The sequence below is a fragment of the Balaenoptera musculus genome, chromosome 11 (assembly GCF_009873245.2).
Source record: "Balaenoptera musculus isolate JJ_BM4_2016_0621 chromosome 11, mBalMus1.pri.v3, whole genome shotgun sequence".
Lineage (NCBI taxonomy): Eukaryota > Metazoa > Chordata > Mammalia > Artiodactyla > Balaenopteridae > Balaenoptera > Balaenoptera musculus.
Genome location: NC_045795.1, coordinates 71987091 through 72009109, shown reverse-complemented (window position 1 = coordinate 72009109; position 22019 = coordinate 71987091). Strand labels below are relative to the sequence as shown.

The 22019-nt window shown below is 39.8% G+C and overlaps 2 protein-coding genes across 7 annotated transcripts in view; one reads left to right on the top strand and one right to left on the bottom strand.

The window, feature by feature from the left end:
• Positions 1-703, bottom strand: part of APPL1 (adaptor protein, phosphotyrosine interacting with PH domain and leucine zipper 1) — a 35211-nt gene extending 34508 nt beyond the window's left edge. For 2 of the 4 annotated variants that reach the window (XR_005021924.1, XM_036869724.1), the window contains exon 1: positions 492-678. Coding sequence is in view for 3 of the 4 variants with exons in the window: in XM_036869724.1 (XP_036725619.1) it covers positions 492-545 (54 nt within the window). In the remaining variant the exon portion in view is untranslated. Of the gene's footprint in view, positions 1-491 lie in introns of all 4 variants that reach the window. The other 2 variants (XM_036869725.1, XM_036869726.1) reach the window with 2 other exon arrangements.
• A 108-nt stretch (positions 704-811) lies between these two features.
• On the top strand, positions 812-21613 carry HESX1 (HESX homeobox 1). 3 transcript variants are annotated; one of them, XM_036869141.1, is made up of 5 exons: positions 812-946; positions 1472-2125; positions 20329-20528; positions 20822-20923; positions 21020-21613. In XM_036869141.1, the coding sequence occupies exons 2-5, from the start codon at positions 2017-2019 to the stop codon at positions 21116-21118; spliced, it is 510 nt and encodes a 169-aa protein (XP_036725036.1). In that variant the 5' UTR covers positions 812-946; positions 1472-2016; the 3' UTR covers positions 21119-21613. The 3 variants fall into 3 exon arrangements, with proteins under 3 accessions (XP_036725036.1, XP_036725037.1, XP_036725038.1); XM_036869142.1 differs by having other exon boundaries at positions 812-973; XM_036869143.1 differs by lacking the exons at positions 812-946; positions 1472-2125 and adding an exon at positions 19650-19806.
• Positions 21614-22019: the final 406 nt, after the last annotated feature.

Sequence of the window (22019 nt, the reverse complement as noted above, 5' to 3'; positions counted from 1 at the left end):
ATATCAACAGTCTTTCAGCATCTCCCCCCCCAAAACTATCCATTTCCTTCCCTAGCGTGGTCGAAATCATTAAGTCTACGGGTCTTTTCTCCTTCTGCATTTTCTCCGAAGAGGTTTTCGAAGAGAAAATTCCAGGTTCGGGATTTACCACCTCACATCACGGCGATTATAAAGCATCTTTTGTCAAATACAAGGGAGCCCCGCGCGCGTACGTGACCGCCGGGCCCACGAGCCAAGGCGGCCACGGCTCGGTTGCAGCCCGCCGACGTCCCAGACCCCGCACACGGCTCTCGGCCCAGCGGCGCAGGCCCACGCGGGCCTCGGCAGGGCGGCCCGGCCTCCGCGGCTCGGGGCGCCGCCCGCTACCGGCGGGGGCACTGGGGGCGGAGCCCACCTAGGCCAGGGCTGGCACCTGCGGCCGCGGCGGCGCCAGGCCTGGGGTCGGCCAGCCCCGCTCCTTCCCTCGCAGCCCGCCGCCGCCCGCGCCTCACCTGCGGGCTGTCCTCCAGCGTCTCCTCGATGGGCAGCTTGTCGATCCCCGGCATCGTGGCGGAGGAAGGGCGGCAGCAAAATATGCGGCGGCCGCCCACAGCTCCCGCGCCCGCCCGCCTGCAGCAGCTGACCCCGACCCGCCCTCTCTCGATGGGTCTGCCGCCCTCTCTCGATGGGTCTGCCGCTCTCGCCAGGAGCCAAAGGGCCGCGCTGCCGCGCGGGAAATCCCGCCCCCTTGGCCTGCCTGCCCCGCCTCGCGGCGCTCCCATTGGCTCGCGGCGACGCCCGTCACCGCGACGGGGCTGGCCCGGAGGTTCCTTCACTGCTCTGGGCTTGCCCGCGAGTTTGGGCCTCCGAGGCGGGGGAGGCGACTCTTACTGCGCACCTCCAACACCAGCCCTGCTCCCGCGCGTTTGGTTGTAAATCGTAGGGGACCGTCTTCCCCTAGCAAGACGTGCGTCTTCTGGAACCAGAGCCTCGAGTGAGGACAGCACTGGGGAATTCGGGGCGGTTTGACTACTCCTGCAACATTTTTCGTCAGAGACCATGAAGGAGACCTCCCTGCTGGCGCCTTCTTTAGTTTCCTCAAATTATAACCTTCCCAACCCTGCCTGAAGCGTCCAGTTTCCCCTCTCCAGCAAAATGGTGCTGGCTAACTCAGATCTGAGTGATCAGTTGTGTCGTTAACTTGGCTTTCTGGTAAATTCGTGGACAGTAGACTCCGAAAGATTTTTTTCTGAGCACTTGCATATCAGTATATTCAGTTAAAAACATGACTTTGCTGCCAATTCGTCAGTTCTTACCTGGCCTTGAGAGACTGACACGCCACAATTCAGACTTCCATATTTCCTGTAAATCACAAAACGTCTTTTTAAAGTCAGGGTGCACTGATTTATTATGCTGGTAACTGATCAGCATTTCTGTTAAAGTTTTGGAAGAATCTTTAAATAGCTTTTTCAGCCTCTAACTTTTTTTACAGGAAAGAAAAGTGAAGCTCTACTTCTAGAACTCGGTCTGGATTAGAACTTCTGCCTCTTTTGTCCATCTCTATATGTCCACATTCCTTAGAGAAGAATCATTATACAGAGAAAATGGCAGAATCACTAGTGTCTTCTAAATATCTAGCCATTAATCCCACCAATCCATCCCATTTTCATTCAAGAAATATAAGAAATGCTGAATAAAGATTATTAGTTGCCCAATTCCACAGATAAATTGGAATAAATACAGGTACAGTGGAACAAATCCAAATACAGTAACCGGAATGGAAGTTACTTATTTTAAACTCAAATACTAGATTTTACCATGATCTCTTGAAGGAAAAATAGAATCAAGTTTTTAAAGTTTTACCAGGTAGACTTGCAGTATAGTTTCACAGAATAATCCTTAGATTTCAATAAACTTTCAATAAGAGCTCTCCCCTTAGATTGTTTATCAACTAGTCACCCAGTAGAAGAGATCTTTAGTTTTTGAAAGGTGGTTTGGAGTCAGTTCTTACAGGATTACTGCTTCCCAGCTGCTTGGATGTACCCGGCATCATACAGATCTCAGCAATACAACTCTGGCCTTCAACATTTCTTGTCTATCAGCACAGTGGCATGCAACCTGGCTCTAAAGAAGGAAGACTTTCAGGGTAAGTAACATTCTTGGTTGAACTGTAATTAGATTATAAGTGAAGAAGAAGAAAGTGACAATTGATAAGAATCAGGAGTAAGTGACAAGTGAAAACAGTGAAGAAGAGTTATTACATGGTGCAACTGAAGGGGTTAGGCCAGTTAACTTGGCCAAACTAAATAATTCCAATGAAGAATTATCTTAGGTATCTGAATTATCTGGGTGGGGTATTATCATCAAGTTAAATGGTTTCCTTTTTTGTATGTTATGTGCACCTAAACTGTGCAAGGATTCTCAAGAGGCTATTATATTATCAGAGAGAGGCAAGGAATTCTTGCCAGGCTCAGCTGATTAAAAAACAAAGCAAACAAAAACAATTGGATGTTCAATTGGGTGGAGAGGCAGTTTAGTCAAATTATAAAGCTAGAAAGAATCTTGAAAGGCTTTCCATTTGGATCCTCTAGCTTTAGGCTACTGTTCACTCTGCTCAACCAGAAAAATGATTGTATTTCCTATTTTAAAACACCTCTAAAACTGCAGAAGCAGTCTCCTTTGATAACCAGTTTAAGTTTAATCAGCCTAAGTTCTGTACAGTTGACCAAACTCGGTTCCTTTTATACAGGAAATGAGGCTTGTTCAGAGAACGCCTCAAGGGTTACTGGAGACTTATGTGGGTAGCATAGTAAAAACTGGCCAGCAGGTTAATTTTATGGAAGGCAAGGCAGAATTAAACGACATCCACCAAAGAATTCATTGAGACGTTTCACAATATAATTTACATATAAATTTACACATAAAAAGACATACAGTCTTGTAAGTAGATTTGTTAATTATTAGTCTCCTAAAATTATATTTGATCTTCTTATAATTAAGTTTTTACATGATACCTCTTGAAGTTCTGGTCTGCGGTATATAATAGGAAAGAATCCAACAACCCAAATGACACTTGTGCTTTACCTTTTAAAATTATCCCCTTAGGTTAGTGGTTACCAAACTTATGCACACATAAAAGTCATCTGGGGGAGGTTGTTAGAATACAGATTACTGAACCCAGCTGAAGATTCTGATGCCGTAGGTCAGAGGTAGGACAGGGAATCTCCCAGGTGAATCCAAAGCAGGTCATCCTCAAACCACATGTTGAAAAACTCTATCCAAAATGGAAAATAACCATTTCCCTTTACCAAATAACCTTGTATTTTAGAAAATTTAAAGGGTCAAGTAAATATTTAGGAAAGAGTCTTTGGTTCCAGCTGAGGATGGTGAGAGGAGCACCATTTCCAGAATCACCTAAAGAGCTTGGGAATCTTCCCACTTACAAACATCCCCTGAAAGACTCCATCAATCTGAAATTCTGGGGTAATTCATGCTCGTTTTGAGAGTATAATATATAATGCAAATAATTCTAGATGTTACCTAATAAATCACTCCTTAATGAGACTCACTTTAACAGATAATTCAGCTGTTTTCTTAGCATTCAGCTGAGATGAACCAAATTCAAGAAATGAGTATATTAATTGATATTTTGGGAACCTGAGTCATTCCATCAACTCTAAAACATTTGAACCAGTGGTCGAGTAGGGAGAAGCTGTGGGCAATTGGGGGGTAGAATCAAAAGTTCTAAGGAGTGTGTTCCAAAAGAGGTGGGTGGGCAGCCAGGACCAAGCGATTCTTCATTGTGCCCATTGCAAACCACCCTCTGGTCTTTGACCTTAATATTAATGTTGCTTTTGCTCTTTGCCACAGCGTCCTTAGATTGAAAATTTGTGGCTAAAACGTAAATCCTTGGAAAGGCAAATTCCATAGCTTCTACTTTCTTGACTGTGAAAAGAATAAAACTTTATTTCTAGGATAATTGTATATGCCTGTTTCTTCTATGGTTGCCTTAATTCGTTTTTGGAAGATGAGGATATTGTAAACTAATTTCTTTGACCAAACCAAGAACTGTGAAACCAAGCAGCATCATTCCTGTTTCTGTTGGGAGGTGAATAAAAGCATGGGCATGAGCTCATGGACATGGACTGTGGAGCCAGCCTAGCTGGCTTTGAATCCTGGCCTCACTCTTTACTAGTTCTGTGACTTGAGTCAAGTTACTTAACTTCTCTGTGTCTCCCTTCATCATCTAAAAACTGGGGCTTAATATAGAGAACCTACATGATAGAGTTGGGAAGATGATTAATGAGCTTTCAGAATAGTGCTGGGCACAATAAGCATTCAGTAAAAATCAGCTAAGTATTCTCTTCATTATTTACTCTTAAATATTAAATGTTTCAATGCTTTTAAGGCAGCTTTCATTTTCTTCATTTTCCCCTCCTTATCATAACTAAAGAAGCCAATATTTTCTAAATCAGAAGATTGTCCTCATTGTCTTAGAGAATCCTGATACTATTTTAAATAATATTACCCTTGCTAGTGTTTTATCACTTTGATTTAGGGGCTTTTGTGGTCAAATCAAAAAAATTTTAATCAATAAATATATATTGTGATATTCTGGAGAAATGGTGTAGGTACCAAACCAGCAAAGGCTATTACCCTGTTTTTGTTTTTTGGTTTTTGGCAGTGCGGGGAGGGGAGATACCCTCAGATTAAAAGATATAAGATCTGCATGACATTCCTACTCCCCAGAAGTTCTGGGGAGCAATAGGCAAGTCAGTGGAGAAGAGGTTGCTCTTAGAGAAACCAATAAGTTCCATGACAGGTTAATCCCTGAAATCATTTTACTTTTTATGGAACCACAGAGGGCAGTAAAAAAAAAAACATTTACTGAGAATTGATTAAACCAGTACTGTGTATATCATGGCTGGTGCAGAGAAGTCTCAGAGTTAATCAGCACATCCTTGTAAGAACACTAGATGGTGCTCTGAATTTAGTTTTAGGATTCAAACTACCTCAGGAAATGGCTGTCGTCATTCAACAAATATTTATTAGGTAATGAACAAAATATTAAAAATCTCTGCCCTTGCAGAGCTACAGTTTAGTGGAGATGGTAGGAAGAAAGACAATGAAAAATAAACATGTAGTATTAGAAGTATATCAGTAGTATATTAGAAAGTGGGAAGTGCTATGGAAAACAGCAGGGAAAATGGGATGAGGGGCAGTTGCAATTTTAAATAAGCTTGTCAGAGTAGACTTCATTGAGGAGGTGACATCTGAACAAAACCTTGAAGGAGTCACTGGAGTGCGCAATGGGGACACCTGAGGAGAGGGTGTTCCGGGAGAGGAACAACCTGGCAGACACCCTAAGCCCTAAGGCAGGAGTGGCTGGCTATTTTGAGAATTGCATAGAGATCAGGGTGGCAGGAAAGGTGTGAGGATTTTGACATCTACCCTGATTTTTGATAAAAGCACCTTTGTTTATTTTTTTAATATTATTTATTTGTTTATTTATTTGTTTTTGGCTGCGCCGGGTCTTAGTTGTGGCTCGTGGGATCTTTTTTCAGTTGCGGCATGTGGGCTGCTTAGTTGCGACATGCGGACTTCTTAGTTGTGACATGCAGACTCTTAGTTGTGGCATGCGGACTCTTAGTTGCAGTGTGCATGTGGGATCTAGTTCCCCTAGCAGGGATTGAACCCGGGCCCCCTGCATTGGGAGCACAGAGTCTTACCCATGGGACCACCAGGGAAGTCCCCAAAACACCTTTAATTGAGGTTGTGATTTGAAACAAATGTTGGAGAAACTGTATAAATTAGTGATATGAGATATCATAAATCATGGGCAAATTAACATTGTCTTAAGTAAACTCAATACTTTATGAGATGTATTGGTCTAAAGGAAAAATTGCATGAGTGATTTAGCTAAGTCATGTTCTATATACAGGGTCAAAAGTAAAGTCTTAATAACAGAAGACAGTGATTTCATGTAAAAACAGCTGTGTGGTTTTTTCTCTTCCCTTTCTGAATAACTCAGCCCTAAAGCCATTAGGTGTGGCCAAATAAAGTAGGAGTCTATGCAGGGTGGGTAGGCACGGGGGGCCCAGAACGGGGTGTTGACGCCAGCAGGGGCAAGGAGAGCGTCCTCACAAAGGGGCACCCTGGTGTGGGGTGCCAGAGCCCGTGCAAGGTGAGCCCCCCCATCTACATAGGGGGGCGTGAGAGCACAAGATGGGTAAAAACAGCATTGTGGTTGGAGGGGCAGCCCCCAAGCAGCAAGATGTTGGCGCAAATGTGGGGTGAGGGTGCCTGAGAGGGCTGTTGCGGAGTCCAAGCATGGTGAGGAGGGCTTTTGTGCAGGTTGGAAGCCTACTGCAGGACTTCAGAACACAAGGGGCGGGGAGAACATCCATGAAGAAGGGCAGCCTAGTGCAGGGCCTCAGAGCCCCAGTGGGGTGAAGAAGGCATCCACTCAGGGCGCTTGGGCGTGCTGCCGATTTTTCGTCAGTGTTTTACCTTCTCAATCTGGGAGCTATATTTTAATTCTGAGGTAATTCAGTTTGCTAAATACTTTGTCATTTGTTTATATGATTAGAAATACAGTTTTCAAGTGGTAAACTCTCCTTCATCTCTGTTCCCTCTGTTAATGATGTCATTATCCATTTGGTCACATAAGCTAGAAATATGGGAATCAGGTTCACTTCCTCCCTCTTACTCCCCTCAACAGACACACACACACACACACACACACACCCCTATACCTGACTGGTCTTCATTACGTTGCTTTTCTCTGACCTTTTCTTGAAACATCTCTACCTGAAGACATCTCTGAAAAACCTTCATAGTAACATTGATAATGGTAATAAATGATAGCAAGCAGTTTACATAATGTTTAGTATGTGTCAAGTGTTACTTCAAGGGCTTTGCAAGTATTATCTCATTTGATCCTCAATTAGGTACTATAATTATCCCCATTTAATTATAGAGGAAACTGAAGCACAGAGAGGCTAAGTTACATGCCCAAGGTCACATAGTTAAAAAAAGGCTCAGGGCTGGAATTTGGACCCAAGTAGTATGACACCAGAGTTGGGCTCTTACCACTCCTCAGCCCTTCTCAGTCTCACTCAAGCGATCTGGGCCCTTTTCTGCTCCCATAGCCTCTTGTGCACACATCTTTATTATATTCTTATATTGAAATTTTGTATTTATTGATTGGCGTTCCTAGAAGAATGAGGATTTTGTTATTTATATTTACAAAAGTACAGAAAATAATGAACCCACATTATTATATTTGTATTCATTGGAGACAATGAATCCACATATATCCATCAGTCCAATGTAGCACTTATCAACATTTTGCAACACTTGCTTCAATTACCTTTGTTTTCTTTCTGGGTTTTCCTGAAGTATTTTCTTTTCTTTTTTTTTTTTTTATAATATAAGATTTTTTTAAAATTTATTTATTTTATTTATTTATTTTGGCTGCATTGGGTCTTCTTTGCTGTGTGCGGGCTTTCTCTAGTTGTGGCGAGCAGGGGCTACTCTTCGTTGCGGTGCGCGGGCTTCTCATTGCGGTGGCTTCTCTTGCTGCGGAGCACAGGCTCTAGGGGCACAGGCTTCAGTAGTTGTGCTGTGTGGGCTCAGTAGTTGTGGCTCACGGGCTCTAGAGCGCAGGCTCAGTAGTTGTGGCGCACGGGCTTAGTTGCTCCGCAGCATGTGAGATCTTACCGGACCAGGGCTCGAACCCGTGTCCCCTGCATTGGCAGGCGGATTCTTAACCACTGCGCCACCAGGGAAGCCCTCCTGAAGTATTTTCAACCAAAACCCAGACATTCTGAAATTTCACCTGTAAATACTTAAGTAGAATCTCTTTTAGAAGGGCATTTTTAAAAATATAACCATAATCGCATTATCACACTGAACAAAATTAATATTGATGGCTACCTTCTTGATCATGAGTTTCTTGAGGGCAGACATCATTTCATCCCCTGGTTACCTAGTACATCCCTGATACATGCTGGCGTTTAATAAATGTTTGTTGTGATTCAAAAGGTTGTTTCTAAGTTGATAAGAACCATGACATTTATCCTCCAGAAACAATGTTATAAATAACAATCAGGTTCTCAGGTTAACTGACAACTCTCATTTAATCTACAATGATTAGATTAAATGGCACTAATGTGTAGGCCTGAGCCCCTGGGAGCCTTAAATCCTAAACTATTTTATCTTTGATTTTTGAGTCTGGGGAAATCCTGAGTCTAATTTAACCTAGCCCTGAGTTTTCTTATTCCCACTGTCAATCTGGGGAGGACATAAAGACAAGGGCTAGATTGGGTGGGAGTGTTCATTGGTAAAGATTTCTTAGAAGGAAATATGGCAGAATCCAGCAAAAAATAATATATTCTTTTTTTTCATAATAAATTCTGGTTTATTTTTGGATGATAAAGAAATAATATATTCTTCAAAGAAACTTTTTCATGGAAATACTCCTGCGTATGTGCTAACAAGGTAGTCATTGTTTGTTATAGTTTATTTATTTATTTATTTATTTATTTATTTATTTATTTTTTATTTTTATTTATTTATTTTTGGCTGTGTTGGGTCTTCGTTTCTGTGCGAGGGCTTTTCTCTAGTTGTGGCAAGCGGGGCCACTCTTCATCGTGGTGCGCGGGCCTCTCACTATCGCGGCCTCTCTTGTTGCAGAGCACAGGCTCCAGACGCGCAGGCTCAGTAGTTGTGGCTCACGGGCCTAGTTGCTCCGCGGCATGTGGGATCTTCCCAGACCAGGGCTCGAACCCGTGTTCCCTGCGTTGGCAGGCAGACTCTCAACCACTGCGCCACCAGGGAAGCCCTGTTATAGTTTTAAAAATTAGAGACAAACGTTAAGTGCCATTATCAGGGGTATAGTTCAATATATTATGGTTCTTCCACTTGATGTAGCACCAAGCAGCTGTTGAAGAATGAGGTAGAGCTGTGCGTGCTGATGTCATGTCATGTCAGTGTGGGGGAACCACATTGTAGAATAGCATGTGTGTCTGACTCCATGTGGATAAAAACGTGTGTGCATGCATCTACTTCTTTATGTCAAGGCATTCTAAAAAGGCAGGAAGGAGCAGCACTAAGCTGTTAGTAGTGGTGGCCAGTGGGTTGGAGAGTAAAAATGGGGTAGAATTGAAGGAGACTATCATATTTTACTCTATGTACCATAGTATTAAATGAATTTTTTTAAAAATAGAAATGTATCAGAGTTTTAGATGATTTTATATCAAATTTTTAAAATCAAGGGCTTGATATATGCAAGGCACTATACTCAAAGCAATTTTGACTGATTTGAAAGTGTAAAAATATGAAACTATACTCTTGAAGTTGAGAAGAGCAAAGCCTAAAATGTTTTCTAAATGTTATAAATAGAATGAACTTATTCTACAAATCTTTATTTAATATCTCCTGTTTGATGGGCACTGTGAGCGGTGCTGGGAGAGACAGAAGTGTGTGAAATAGTCCCAACTCTCCTGAACCTTGTAGCCACTGGGAAATATACCATGTGTCTCAAGTAACAATGATGGCTGAGGAGGGCCTGAGGAATGACAAGAGTGTCACAGATATGAATTGTGCCTCAGGATTTTTAAATTTTAAGCTCAGATTTTAAAAATGAATCCCCCATCTCACTTTTTATTGAATTATAGTTTCAGAATGTCATAATGTCTAATTTGTGGATTACCCTGGAGTCATACATAAGTAGTTCATAGAAAACTGGGAATACTTTTACACATTGAAAAGCAATGACAACAATAGTAAACACACAGAATTTACCTTGCCTGTCCAGCTTACAAATGTCACCTCTTCCTGGTCCCATCCATCCATCCATCTATCCATCCATCCGTTTATTCACTCATTCAACAAATATTTATTGCATGTCTACTTCAGCGTTGCTCTAGGAGATACTGTATGTGTAATAGTAAAAAATAAAGTATTTTATTTTAGAAAACACATTTTAATATTTAAAAATACTGAGGGTCTCAAATAGGACAGTGTAATTCCTGTGCAAAAGTAAGGGGCAAATGTCATTAAAGCTTTGCTTACTGCATTTCTTTCTTATTATGCTCACAGGCTGATTTTATTTCTTATTATGCTATGACTGGTTTATAAAAATCTCTGCCAAAACACCTAACACATTGGGCATTTTTCCTGATAGTTAATGATTTGGGACTTAATTGAAATACATAATTAGAAAATAAATGTTAGCAAAGCCTGAGTTGATTTACAAGTTACTTAAGCAAAATAAAACATAAACCTCTCAACTTTTACTTCACCTTGAACATGTAGATGTTTAAAATATAGGCTGTCCAATTTTACAATTCCTAAAGTCTCTTCAATGTCAATGTGTCAGGCTTTTATTTCTCATCTCAAAATAATTGTTGAAAGATATTGAGGATTGATCATAAGCAAGGTTTCACAACCTTTTTCTTTCTTTTTAACTTTTTATTTTATATTGGAGTATAGTTGATTAACAATGTTGTGTTAGTTTCAGTTGTACAACAAAGTGATTCAGTTATACATATACATGTATCTATTCTTTTTCAAGTTCTTTTCCCAATTAGGTTCACAACCTTTTTCTTAATTCATCAGTACACTTTGATGTTTATATTATGAGATCATTGGTGAAGATGTTACAGTGGCCATTAATTGATAAAATCAGAAGAACAGGGAATTTGGAGACGGAAAAGTCGAGGCTCTGCCACTGCTATTTGGTGACTTCTGCAAATTACAACTGAACTCTCAGTTTGTTTTCTCAACTACCCAATAGTGGAGGATTTATTGAAGGATTAAGCACAAATACACTAAAAATGCTTTAAAAGCTATAAATCACTATAGATATTTTGTGTTTGTATTCATTATAACATTACTCTAGATAAACAGCACTTATTAGAAACAACAGTAGACATTATATTAGTGGTGAAACACTATTCTCATGTCAGGAACAAAACAAGGATGTCTGTTTTCGTCATCACTATTTTCAACATTGTTCTGTACTTCTAGACCAGCATTGTCCAACAGAACTTTCTGCAGTGATGGCAATATTCTCTGTCTGTGCTGTTCAATATAGTAGCCACTGGCCACATGTGGCTACCTAAATGTAAATAAATTACAAGATAATTAAATTTGAAATTTAATTGCACCAGCACTTGCACTAGCCACATTTCAAGTGCTCATTAGCCACATGTGGCTAGTGGCTACAATATTGGATAGTGCAAACACAGAACATGTCTCTCATTTTGGAAAACTTTATGGGACTAGAAGTTCTATTTGTTTACAATTATAGAATAATGTTTAATTATAATCACATATCTATCCATCCACCAATCTATTTTATTTTTTATGCATTTTAAAGTTACAGACATCAATATACTTCTCCCCTAAACTCTTTAGCATGTGTATCATTAACTATAGTTGAGCACTCGTTTATGCTTTAACAGATAAAATTTTACATACAGTGAAGTGAATAAATCTTAAAGAGTATTAATAAATATTGACAAATGAATACATCTGTGTAATCCAAAACCTAGCAAGATATAGAACATTACCATCACCCCCCATGTTTCCTGATTCTTCTTCCCATTCATTCTCCGCCTCCAACCCCAAATTCTGATTTTTTCAATATAAACTAGTTTTGTCTGTTCTGGAACATCACATAAGTGAATCAAACTTCATGTATTTTTTTGTGTAAGGCTTCTTTGACTTATAATGTTTTTGAAATGCTTTTGAAATTCATCAGTGTTGTTCCATATATTGATACTATATATCAATACCTTTATATTGTTGAGTTGTATTCTATTATATAATTATACCATAGTTTATCTGTGTTCCTGTTGATAGACACCTAATTGCCAGTTTGGGCTATTATCAGTAGAGCTTCTGTGAATATTCTCATGCAAGTCTTTTTGTGGACCTGTTTTCATTTTTCTAGGAATGAAATTGCTGGATCATAGCATAACTATATGTTTGTTTGTTGCTAATATATGGGATTAAATTGATTTTTGTATATTTACCTTTATAGTATGACTTCGCTAAATTCACTTATTAGTTTTAGTAGCTTTTGTAGATTCTTAAAAGTTTTCTATTGTAAACAATCATGTCATCTGTGAAAAGAGACCCTTTACTTCTTCCTTTCTGATCTATATGATCTTTATTTCTTTTTCTTTCTTTATTGCACTGGTGTTCAATAGAAATGGTGAAAGTGACCATCCTTGCTTTGTTCCTAATCTTAGGGAGAAATTCAATATTTCACCATTAAATAGTATGTTAACTGATTATTTCTATAGATGCCCTTTATCAGATTGAGAAAGTTACTTCTAATCCTAATTTGCTGAAAAAAAATTTTTTTAAATAAATTTATTTATTTATTTTTGGCTGCGTTGGGTCTTTGTTGCTGCGCGCGGGCTTTCTCTAGTTGCGGCGAGCGGGGGCTGCTCTTTTTTGTGGTGCGCCGGCTTCTCATTGAGGTGGCTTCTCTTGTTGCAGAGCACAGGCTCTAGGCGCGCGGGCTTCAGTAGTTGTGGCACATCGGCTCAGTAGTTGTGGCTCGCGGGCTCTAGAGCGCAGGCTCAGTAGTTGTGGCACACGGGCTTAGTTTCTCCATGGCACGTGGGATCTTCTCAGACCAGGGATCGAACCTGTGTCCCCTGCGTTGGCAGGTGGATTCTCAACCACTGCGCCACCAGGGAAGTCCCAAGATTTTCTTTAAATGTTTGATAAACTTCACTAGTGAAGTTATCTGGGCCTGAAGTTTTCTTTGTGGGAAAGAATTTGATAACCAATTCAGTTTCTTTAATAGGTATAGAACTAGGCATGTTTTCTATTTCATGTTGTCTCAGTTTTGGTAATCATATATTTTTCAAGATACTTGCCTATTTCATGTAAGTTGTTGAATTTACTAATATAAAGTTGTTCATTATATTCTTTTATCTTTTTAATGTTTGTAATTTCTGTAGTGATATCACCTCTTTATTCCCAATATTGGTAATTTGTGCTCTATCTTTTGTTCTTGACCAGTCTACCTACAGTTTCCCCCTTCCCAGTTTTTTTTTTTTTTATTGGAGTATAGTTGATTTACAATGTTGTGTTAGTTTCTGCGGTACAGCAAAGTGAATCAGTTATACATATACCTATATCTACTTTTTTGTTTTTTTAGATTCTTTTCCCTTATAGGCCATTACAGACTATTGAGTAGAGTTCCCTGTGCCCAGTTTTTTTTTTATGATGGAGCTTTTTAGATAAATTATCTAGGGCTGTATAAATCACCCAAAGCTTAGTGGTTTAAAACAGTAGTATTCATTTAATACCTCTCACAGTTTCTCTATGTCAGGAATTCAGGAGTGACTTGGATACCCAGTCCTGTCTTGGAGTCTCTGTTAATATTGTGATCAGGTGTCATTTGGGGCTTCAGTCACCTGAAGGCTTGAGTAGGGCTGGAGGATTCACTTCCCAAGTGACTCATTCACATAGCTAGCAAGTTGGTGTTGACTATTGACAGGAAACCTCAATTCCTCTCCATGTTGGCCTTTACACATGTCATGGTAGCTGGCCTCATGTGCTTGCCAATCTTTGATTGTGAGGTTATATTTGCTTACTTTTAATCTGTGGGAATCCTGTGGACCTAAATTAGGGAAGCTTTCTTCCAGAGAGAATTTGGTCAGCTTTTGCCAGGAACCATTATCGAAGTGGCCTGAAGTAAGAGAGTTCAGTTTGGTGCCCCCCGCCCCCGCCTACTGCTAGCCTGAGGATTAGAATCCTGGTTTCAGTGATACTAAGGATTTTTCCCTTGTGGGTTACCTCGTATTTATTGTTTGTTTACTGATCACTGCTCCCAGTTCTGATTTCATTTCTTGGTTGTTGGGTTTTTATTGTTTTGTTTGGTGAACAAACAAAATTTCCCTTACTTATGGGGATCTCAGCAATGTATTTGAAGGTATATTTTACCCAGGATCTAATTGTTTTGTAGTTGAAGGGTCTTTCAAGGAATATGGTCCAGCATATTGCTAGAACAGAAATATCCCATTCACTCTCCAGTTTACTTCAAGTCTGGCTTTTTTCTTTACCCTCCAGTTTGCCAAGGTTTACAGTAACCCCCTTGTTAACAAACCTAGTGTATTTTCACTCAGCCTCTCAGCAGCATTGACACAGCTGAGCATTCATTTATTCTTTCATCTAGTATGAGCCGAGTACTGTTTTGGATGCTAGAATGAACAGAACAGACAAAAATTCTAGAGATAGGAAACAGGCAATAAACAATAAACATAATAAACAGATATATAAGGGACTTCCCTGGCGGTCCAGTGGTTAAGACTCCATGCTTCCACTGCAGCGGGCATGGGTTCGACTCCTGATCAGGGAACTTAGATCCCACATGCTGTGCTGTGCGGGCAAAAAAAAAAAAACCAAAAACAAAACAACAACAAAAAAGGATATATAAAAAGGCAAAAGGTAGTAAATGCTTTTAACAAAAATTGGAGCAGGGCAGAGGGCCTCAGGAATCCTGAAAGAGAGGTTGAAATTTTTAAAGGGGCAGGAAGAGTAAGCCTTATTGAGAAAATGATATTTGAGGAAATACTTGAAGGAGGTAACAGAGTAGTCCATGAGGGATATGTGAAGGAAGAACATTCTAGGTAGTGAAAACAACCAGTGTAAACTCCTGAAGCAGGATTGTGCCTGTGTTTTCAGGAAGAGGTTCCGTGTAGCTGGAACAAAGTGAGCATGGGAGATGTAATAAGAGGTAAGATCAGATAGGGAAGGGGGGCTGGCAAATCATGTCAGAGCCTGTAGGACACTATAAAGACTGACTTTTACTGAGATGGGAAGCCATTTTTTTGAGCAGAGTTATGATATGAACTGACTTTTTTTTTTTCTGCCACACTGCAAGCCTTGCAGGATCTTATTCCCAACCAGGCAACCAGGGATTGAACCCATGCCCCCTGCAGTGGAAGCACGGAGTCCTAACCACTGGACCGCCAGAGAATTCCCTGAACTGACTTGTTTTTAAATGATCCCTCTGGCTGCTTACTGGGTTGATAGAAAACCATAGGAGATCAAGGATGGAAGCAGGAAGACCACTTGAGATGCTATTGTAGCCATCTTTCTCCTTGACCCATTTTCCTCTTTTGGGTCACTTACTGTATCTCCAGATTTTTCTCTTGCCTTACTAGCTGTTTCCTTCTCTAGTTCCTTCTCCAGCACATCTTCTCCAATTTCCAAATGTTGGAATACCTCAGACTTGGTCCTAAGATCCTTCTTGTATCTAGGTCCATTCACTGGTGATCTCATGCAAGCCTCTAGCTTTTAATGGCTTTAATACCTATGATTTATGCTGGTAATGCACAAACTTAAGAGATTCAGCCCGGAGCTCATACTCATAAACCCAGTAGCCTACTTGCTATCCAAACTGGAACTCTTCACTTCTCGCCACACCTTTCCTCTCCTAATCCAGGCTTTCACACCCCAGTAAATGACACTATATTTGCTCAAGCCAAAAAACAGTCATCCTTAATGCCTCTCTTTCCTTCATTTCCACCAGTCCATCAGCAGGATGTGTTTTTCTATCCCTGAATGGATGAGCTATTTCCTCCACAATGCTATGTGTCAAATAACTTCAAAAATCCCAATGGCTTAAACAACGAATATTTATTTTTCTCACTCACAATACTGTAGGTCAGTTGGTGTTTGGCTGAGTTTGCCTGGGCTTGGCCTGCTTGACTGCAGGCCGCTGGATGGGTTGGGGTCTGTGTGTTCATTCTGGGGCTCAGGCTGAGGGGCAGCAGCTACCCCAGGGAGGACCACATGGTGATGTCAGAAGCTCAGGAGGGAAAACCAATCATGCTGGCACATTTCAAGCTTCTGCTCACATCACTTCCCATTGGCTGAAGCAAGTCACATAGACAAGCCTAAAGCTAAGGAGTGGGAAGTACACTATATCCACTATGAGGCCACAGCAAGGGGGTGGCTATATAATATATTATGGGGATTGAAGAATTGGTACTAATTATTCAATTACTCAGTCTCCCACAACCTCCTGAAGAATTGTACCTCTCCGCAAATCCACTATTAGCCATCATCTCTTGCCCCAGACAGCTATCTCTGTTTTCGTCATACCTAGAACAATGCCTCGCATTAGTATATGCTCAGTAAAAAGGTATTGAATAAACAACTCCCAACTGATCTTCCTGGTTACACTTATCACTCTTCAGTCTCTTTCTACGTAGCAGCCAGGGTGGGGTTTTAAAACCGTAAATCCTATCTGTGATATAATAAAAAGAAATATATTTGATCTTTGTCCCAAGTTCCAGGCACACAGCTACTAAATTTCTTGGAATTTCCTGAGTAATAAGAGTGATAGGAGCATCTTTTATTCTAATGACACGACTCTTGGTGGGTTCTAGATAGCTTCAAGATGGGGGCTGGTTGCCAGAAAGACCAAACTTAGAGGCTTGTAACTTTCAGCCTCACCTCCCAACCTCAGGGGAGGGGAGAGGGGCTGGAGATTGAGATCAATCACCAATAGCCAATGATTTATTCAGTCTTGCCTATGTAATGAAACTTCCATAAAAACCCCTAAAGGACAGGGTTCAGAGAGCTTCCAGGTTGGCGAACACATTGAAATGGTGTTCACTGGGAGGGTGGTGTGCCCAGAGAGGGCGTGGAAGCTCTCTGACCTTTCCCCCATGCCGTGCCCTATACATCTCTTCCATTTGACTGTTTCTGAGTTGTATCCTTTATAATAAACTAGTAAACATAAGCAACATGCCTTCCTGAGTTCTGTGAGCCATTCTAGCAAATAATTGAACCTGAGAAGTGGGTCGTGGGAACGCCAGATGTACAGTCGGTTGGTCAGAAGTACAAGTGGCAACTTGGGACTTGCAAACTAGTTTCTAAAGTGGGGGTAGTCTTGTGGAAGTGAACCCTTAACCTGTGGGGTCTGCACTAACTCCAGGTAGTTAGTGTCAGAATTGAATTGTAGGATACCCTGTTGATGTCTGCAGAGAACTGGAGAATTGCTTGGTATGGAAAAACCCATACACATTTGGTGTCAGAAGTGTTGTGAGTAAAAACAGCTCAGACTATCATATTAGTCCCAACTTAAAACCCTGCCATGGGTTCCCTTTGCTCTTGAACTCCTTACAATGGTCTTTATAAAGGCATCTATTATCCAGCCAGGCCTGGCTCTCCAAACAATAGCATCTGGTACCACTCACTTCCCTCTGGCTAACTGCCCTTTTCTTCCTCAAATATTCCAATGCTTTTCAGCTGCAAGACCTTTGTACTTGCTGTTCCTTCTGACTGGAATGCTTTTTCTCAAGATCTTGGCATGCTAGCTTTCTCTCATCCTCAGCTTCAGCTAAAATATCACCTCCTTAGAGAGGCCTCCCTGACCATCAATACTTAAAGACCCTCTTCCCATTCCACGCCTACCCCTGTTACATTTCATCACCATCACCTTGTTTATTCCTTTCATTGAGTTTATCACTCTCTCAAATTACCTTGTTTTGTTTATCACTAATCTCTAGCACCTAGAATGGTGTCTGGCACAGGTTAAGTGCTCTATAAAAATTCATTATATGAGTATATGAGAAAACATTTCCTCCACATTTTAAAAGAAATTCTTTGCTATCTTTTATTTCCATCTACTCATCCATATATAAAATGTTATAAGTCCAGATAAAATCAACTCAGGAGAAATAAAAATATTGCAATGTTTGTGTTCGTAAAGAAGAAATTGGGGACTGGAGTAGCTTCAGCATGTGTTGTGGCATCCTTGAAACTTGTGCCTCTAGGGCACTGATCTGTGGGGTTGAAGGTCTCAGTGAGGCCTCCTTCCACCTCCCTTACCTGACTTACCTTTTTTCTTTTTCCATTCTCATCCCTGGTTAATGTATGAGATTATTTACTTATTTACAATTATTGTTTGTTGCCTGTCTCACCACTCCCACCCCCACTGTGAGCTTCATGGGCACATGAAGGCAAGGATCCTATTCTGTTTTTTCTGGTACTCAGTAGATGTTCACCCAACTGTGGGATGAATGGATGAATGAATGAATGTTTCAAAGGAGAGAAAGGAATCTGGGAGGTCCTGAATCAGTCTCTTCCTCCAAGCCTTCCCAGAGTAAGGTCACCCTCACCATTGCACAGTCTACACCCCAAAACACTACAGGCAAAACCTCCACAAGGTATAAAGGTTTTACTAGTTTATTCATTGTCAGAATGGCTTTACTTGTATATTTATAAGTCTATCTTGTGTGCCTGTTAATGTTTTGTTTGTGAATCGTTTATTCACTCTAGAGCTCGTGTAAGGAGGAATTTAGCTTGGTATTTATGACATTGTGATAGCAAGTGACATTATGATAGGGCAAAATCTGATGAAGTTGAGCTCAGTCCTGTAGAGACTGTTTCCTCTATTGACACAGACTACTTTTCCTCTTCCCACAAGAAAAGCCCAATAGTTGTTTAAATGCTGGATAAAGCTGAGCACTTAAATTTATCATCAAGAAGGTATTGGAAGAAGAGGAGTAGGAGAGTACAAGAACTGAAAGTGTCACAACCTTGGTAGGAAGTGGCCACTTCAAAATCTTCCCAATTAGCAGCTGTGTTTCTCTTTTAATTTCATGTTTTCTTAGGATGATGAAATTAAAATATTCTGTTCTTGGTTATTTTTCACAAACCTTATTGTCCTCATGAAAACCCTCCAGTCCCTCAAAATATCAACAGAGAGAAATTTTTCTTTAAAAGATGCAGTAAACTATGTTTTTTTTCTTTGAAACAACTATGATGGGAGAGAAATTCTTCCTTTAGTTTGAATAGTCATACTTTTTAGGTGCTTGGAGGCAGTTACATATGAATCTTCATATAAACTTGTATCTCTCTCATTTAAAAGAAAAGATGAAAGAAGAGAATTAGCTCATTAATTATTTAAAATACTTGGTGCAGCTGTTCCTTATGAATTAATCCAGGCACTTGGAAGACAATTAAACTCAGTGTTAATAACATTGCAAACCTTTTCCAGTATGCTGCACTCCAAATACTATTGTGTTTTCATTGACAACATTCACTATTACATATGCATGTGAAAAACAGGCCTTTTCATCAGAATTACTATAATAGCATTAAGGGATTATTATTTTTTCCAATTTCTTTGGAAGAAAATTCACTTAAATTAGATTATTTATTACTTGACTGCTCTCCTATCTTGCCTGTATTAGGTAACTGGAGTTCATGAAAGTATAAACTTCAGAATAAAAAGCATGATTTTATACATTAATGATTTCAAATAAAAGAGGAGTGCTAGTCTGTGCATCACTTCTTTTCGAGAAAGTTAAGTCTGTATTCTGCTTAGGAGAGATAACACTTTTTGTCCCTGTAGGTGGCCCCCCTGGTGTAGCCATTAGTTGCTAATTACTTGCAAACAAATAAACAATTAACTCCTGGAGCTGCTGGCTGGGCCAGTGTTCATTGACATGCTAAAACTTTCTAAGACAGGATTTTAATTAGTGACGTTCTAAATCCAGCCCCCATCGTCAGCGGAGCCATAAGGTAAACTGCAGGAAGGTCCAGCCCGGTACACGTGGGGCCGAGGCAGCCAGGGAGGAGTGGAGAGGCCAGAGCTATAGCTCTGTGCAGCCCACACGAGGATGTCTCCCAGCCTTCAGGAAGGTGCTCGGCTCGGGAAAAGCAAACCCTCGCCCTGCTCCTTTTCAATTGAGAGCATCTTAGGACTGGACCAGAAGAAAGACTGTGTTCCATCAATGAAACCCCACAGGCCCTGGGCAGACACCTGCGGCTCTTCAGGTACGCCACAACGTAATTTTTAAAATTCTTTGTTAATTCGTTTGCAATGTTTAATTTGGCCTTTTTTTCATACTACATAGACTTAGAGAAAAACTGCAATTTCATCCAATTACATAATTGAAGAATCTAGCACTTTTAATGCCTCCAGCTGAGTCCTATGGGAAATAAAAAGAACATCGGCCTTAGATCCAAGTGGATATGAAGTTCACCCACAGGAAATGCCAAGAACCTTCATTTTCTTCAGAAGATCTCTGGGTTTATTTGCCACATCAGATATTCTAAATCTCTTTTCACTGAAAAATAAATGACATTCAGAGGCCAAAATGTGTCCTCTATCAGCAAGGCAGGGTTCTCATTTTTATTTGCTTTTTGGATTTTGGTCGATGAAAGGTCAGTTCTCCTGTGAAACCCAGAAGAATTCTACTAGGAAAATTAAAGACAAGTTCCTGAAATTACTTCTTATAGAACTTTGTGGAATATAGAATTGGACATCTAAGGTGGGATTTATTTTTCTGTTTTTAGGGAAGGAGGTTAACCTATGTCTACATGTCCCGAGTCTTCCTAATGGGATCTCATTACCTTGTACTGTGGATCACTCAGTGCCGGAAGAAAGTGTTTTGAAATATGAAGATTACTTTTCAGCCTCAGAAAGACTTTCTTTGAAAAGAGAGTTGAGTTGGTATAGAGGCCGAAGACCCAGAACCGCTTTTACTCAGAACCAGGTAGGAAGTTTTTTCAACCACCGATCCTAATACAAAGGCTTTAAGTGACACCCTGTTGGGCAAAAGCCTATCCACTTTGGGATCTCAGTTTAGAATCCTTATTAATGAAACAATAGACTGTATCTCTCTCTCTCTCTTTTCTTTAACAGTTTCTGGATAGTCATTTTTTAAAAAAGGCATACAGATTAATTGCCCAAGATTTAAATGCAATTATGTTGCTATACAAATTAAAGTCTATTTTATGATGACATACCAAAGATCAACATTTTAAATAACTGCTTCCTTATTCTTAGATTGAAGTGTTGGAAAATGTCTTTAGAGTAAACTGCTATCCTGGCATTGATATCAGAGAAGACTTAGCTCGAAAATTGAACCTAGAGGAAGACAGAATCCAGGTAATTTTTTAATTTAGTTATTACTCGTGGTAATTAAAATGTTAAGAATAATAAAATAACATTTCTGAGATCTGTTTTCTTTTTCCTTAATTTTAGATCTGGTTCCAAAATCGGCGTGCAAAGCTGAAAAGATCCCATAGAGAATCACAGTTTCTCATGGCAAAAAAAACCTTCAACACAGATCTCCTGGAATAGATAGAAAACTAAACATGGGGAATTATCTTCCAATTGCAGAATATAAAGAATCAATGGGAATATCAAGTGTTAAAAATGTGATGTTTTCTTTTCTGTGTTTAATCTGAGTATTGTCTTTTTTTTCTGAAAATATATTGTAAATAATTACTATTATAACATGGTACCTATTATACTTGGGCACTTCTAGTTACAATAAAGGCCTTTCCTATATATTTTAATAAACATTTTCAGAAAAAGCCAGCTATTTTTTGTGAGCAAATTTAATCTAATAAATTAGTTTGCTAGAATCAGTAAACTCATGACTAATTGACTCCACAACTGGATTCCATTTACAAAATAATTCAAGTCAAATAATCTGAAGAATGGCACAAAGTTGTGATTTGTTTCAATAAGTTTCCTTCAACTGCATTTTGAAACATGATTATACTTAAATATATTAGTGTGATTTATTCATGAATCTTTTGTTCCTCTTGATTTCTGGCATAAAGCAGTGAGAATTTCTCGCCATATATCAATACAAATCCTTACAGCATTCCAGTTTCAAGTTGTTTTTTTTTTTAAGCAAAGTTATTATTGCCAAAGTAGAGATGTAAAATCATGAGTTATCTTATTCATGCCATTAGTATTGCATTGCACAAAAGAACTGAGCTACAAATAAATGCAAATTTTAAAATATTTTTCTAGTCCACTTAATGTACTTTACTTTCATTCATCAGAGTGAGAATGATCATCTGGCTTGTATCTATTTCTAGTTTAGTGATTTCCAATCACCTGTATATTTTGTTTCAAGTAATATGTTGACTGAGGAGGTAAGATAACTCTCCTGCCTTTTGTATATGTTCTGACATTGTCACTGGAAATAATCAGGGTACTTTCTGGGCCAAAACTGTATTTTCTTTGC

Bases quoted from the DNA above. Each gene is read 5' to 3' on its own strand.
- HESX1 (XM_036869143.1), top strand. From the start codon at position 19,650: ATGTCTCCCAGCCTTCAGGAAGGTGCTCGGCTCGGGAAAAGCAAACCC. The intron at 20,529-20,821 runs GTAGGAAGTTTT...CCTTATTCTTAG, and splicing joins CCGCTTTTACTCAGAACCAG to ATTGAAGTGTTGGAAAATGT. The intron at 20,924-21,019 runs GTAATTTTTTAA...CCTTAATTTTAG, and splicing joins TAGAGGAAGACAGAATCCAG to ATCTGGTTCCAAAATCGGCG.